General features: G+C 35.5%; 1 protein-coding gene across 1 annotated transcript; it reads left to right on the top strand.

The window, feature by feature from the left end:
* The first annotated feature begins 141 nt into the window (after positions 1–141).
* LOC140919405 (uncharacterized) lies at positions 142–1,441 on the top strand. Its single transcript, XM_073365414.1, has 2 exons — positions 142–604; positions 1,410–1,441. Exons 1-2 carry the CDS (start codon positions 142–144, stop codon positions 1,439–1,441), a joined length of 495 nt encoding a protein of 164 aa, XP_073221515.1.
* Positions 1,442–2,541: the final 1,100 nt, after the last annotated feature.

Genomic DNA, 2,541 nt, shown 5'->3' with positions numbered 1-2,541 from the left:
CTAATCCCTAAGCCCATATCTGACTGGTCTGAGGATGATAAGAAGAAAGTAGGATATAATGCTAAGGCTAAGAACATAATAACCTCTGCATTATCAGCTGATGAATTTTTCAAGGTCTCAAACTGCAAGACTGCTAAAGAGATGTGGGACACTCTTCAACAGACACATGAAGGAACTACAGATGTAAAAAGGGCCAGAACAAATACTCTCATGCATGAGTACGAATTGTTTAGCATGAAGAAAGATGAATCCATTAATGACATGCAGACAAGATTTACTCACATAGTCAACAACCTAAATGCTCTAGGTAAAGAGATTGACAATGATCAGCAAATCGGCAAAGTGATGAGGTGCTTAACTAGAGAATGGCAGCCAAAGATTACTGCCATTGCAGAATCAAAAGATTTTAGCAGCCTGTCTATTGCAACACTGTTTGGAAAACTGAGAGAGCACGAGATGGAGCTTCATAGACTGAGTGAAGCTGAACAGACTGACAGGAAAAGAAAAGGACTGTCTTTGAAAGCCCAAACACACCAATCAAAGTTTGAACAAGAAAGCTGCTCAGATGAGTCAAGTAGTGAGACTGACGAAGAGCCTGAGATTGGTTTACTTGTCAAAAAGTTTAAAAAATTTCTAAAAAAGAAAGACAACAAGTTCAGAAAGCCATCAAGTTCTAAAACTAGTGACATCAAGACAATCACCTGTTATGAGTGTGGTAAAACAGGTCACATAAAGTCTGAGTGTTACAAGTTGCAAAACAAAAATAGAGCTACAAAAACTAAAGGCAAGGAACCAAATCCCAAAACCAAAAAAGCATATATTGCATGGAATGACAACGAAGAATCCTCTGCCTCTTCAGAAGAAGAAGAAGCAAATCTATGTCTTATGGCAAACACAGACTCGGAATCTGAAAGTGAGGTAAATTCTCTATCTAATCCATCTTATGATGAACTACAAGAAGCTTTCAATGAACTGCATGATGAGTATGTGAATTCTATTAAACAGTTGCTGAGTACAAAGAAAATGCTTGAACAAATGAAAAATGATCATAAGGAAATTGAGGATTTGTATGAACAACTGAAAAAGGATTCACATGACAAATCTGCAAGATGCATTGAACTTGAAAAAAATGTTGCATCATTAAAATCTGATTTATTGAAGTTCACTAGTAGTAAAGATAAACTGAATGTCATACTTGGCAACCAGAGACATGTTAATGTAAAATCTGGTCTAGGATATAAACCAAATATGCATGTTAAAAGGAATAACACTAGATGTGGTATTGGTTATACGCAAACCAGAAATGTCAAACATAGTCAGAAATCTGTTATTTCAAGGAATATGTATGACATCTTTACTAGATCAAATCAACGTTCATTCTTTGCTAGTTCATGTCATTTCTGTTGCAGAAAGGGACATTTTGTTTCTAGTTGCAAACTAAAAAAAACTAGCCAACAAAGGATGGAAACAAATTTGGATAGCAAAGACACAAAAGTTTCGAAACTGACCTCCTAGGACCCAATTTAGATTGGGGACCTAATAGGTGTGTTTGTGTCAATTGATTAACATTTAGGTCATTTTCGTCATCCCTAGGCATATTCTAGTCCAACTAGGATTTTTAATCAATCTTGTGCATCCAATAGGTGCGTTTGTGTTATTAGATTAACATTTAGGTCATTTTTGTCCTCCGTAGTCTTATTCTAGTCCAATTAGGGTTTTTTTTACCAATCTTGTGCCTCTAATAAGTTCCTTTGTGTCATGGGATTAACATTTAGGTCATTTTCTTCCTCCCTAGGCTCATTATAGTCCAATTAGGGTTTTTAACCAATCTTGTGCATCCAATAGGTGTGTTTGTGTCAATTGATTAACATTTAGCTCATTTTCGTCATCCCTAGGCTTATTCTAGTCCAATTAGGAGTTTTAACTAATCTTGTGCAATCAATAGGTGCGTTTGTGTTATTGGATTAACATTTAGGTTATTTTCGTCCTCTCTAGGCTTATTCTAGTCCAATTAGGTTTTTTAACCAATCTTGTGCATCCAATAAGTTCATTTGTGTCATTGGATTAACATTTAGGTGATTTTTGTCCTCCCTAGTCTTATTGTTGTCCAATTAGGGTTTTTAACCAATCTTGTGCATCTATTAAGTTCATTGGTTTCATTGGATTAACATTTAGGTCCTCCCTATGCTTATTCTTTTCCAATCAGTGTTTTTAAACAATCTTGTGCATCCAATAGGTGTGTTTGTGTCATTGGATTAACATTCAGGTCATTTTCGTCCTCCCTAGGCTTATTCTAGTCCAATTAGGGTTTTAACCAATCTTGTGCTTCTAATAAGTTCATTTGTATCATTGGATTAACATTTAGGTCATTTACGTCCTCCCTAGGCTTATTCTAGTCCAATTAGGGTTTTAACCAATCTTGTGCTTCTAATAAGTTCATTTGTATCATTGGATTAACATTTAGGTCATTTACGTCCTCCCTAGGCTTATTCTAGTCCAATTAGGGTTTTAACCAATCTTGTGCTTCTAATAAGTTCATTT

Source organism: Cicer arietinum, chromosome 2 (genome assembly GCF_000331145.2).
Source record: "Cicer arietinum cultivar CDC Frontier isolate Library 1 chromosome 2, Cicar.CDCFrontier_v2.0, whole genome shotgun sequence".
Classification (NCBI taxonomy): Eukaryota; Viridiplantae; Streptophyta; class Magnoliopsida; order Fabales; family Fabaceae; genus Cicer; species Cicer arietinum.
Note: the sequence above shows the minus strand (reverse complement) of the source record. Positions and strands in the feature narration are given on the sequence as shown.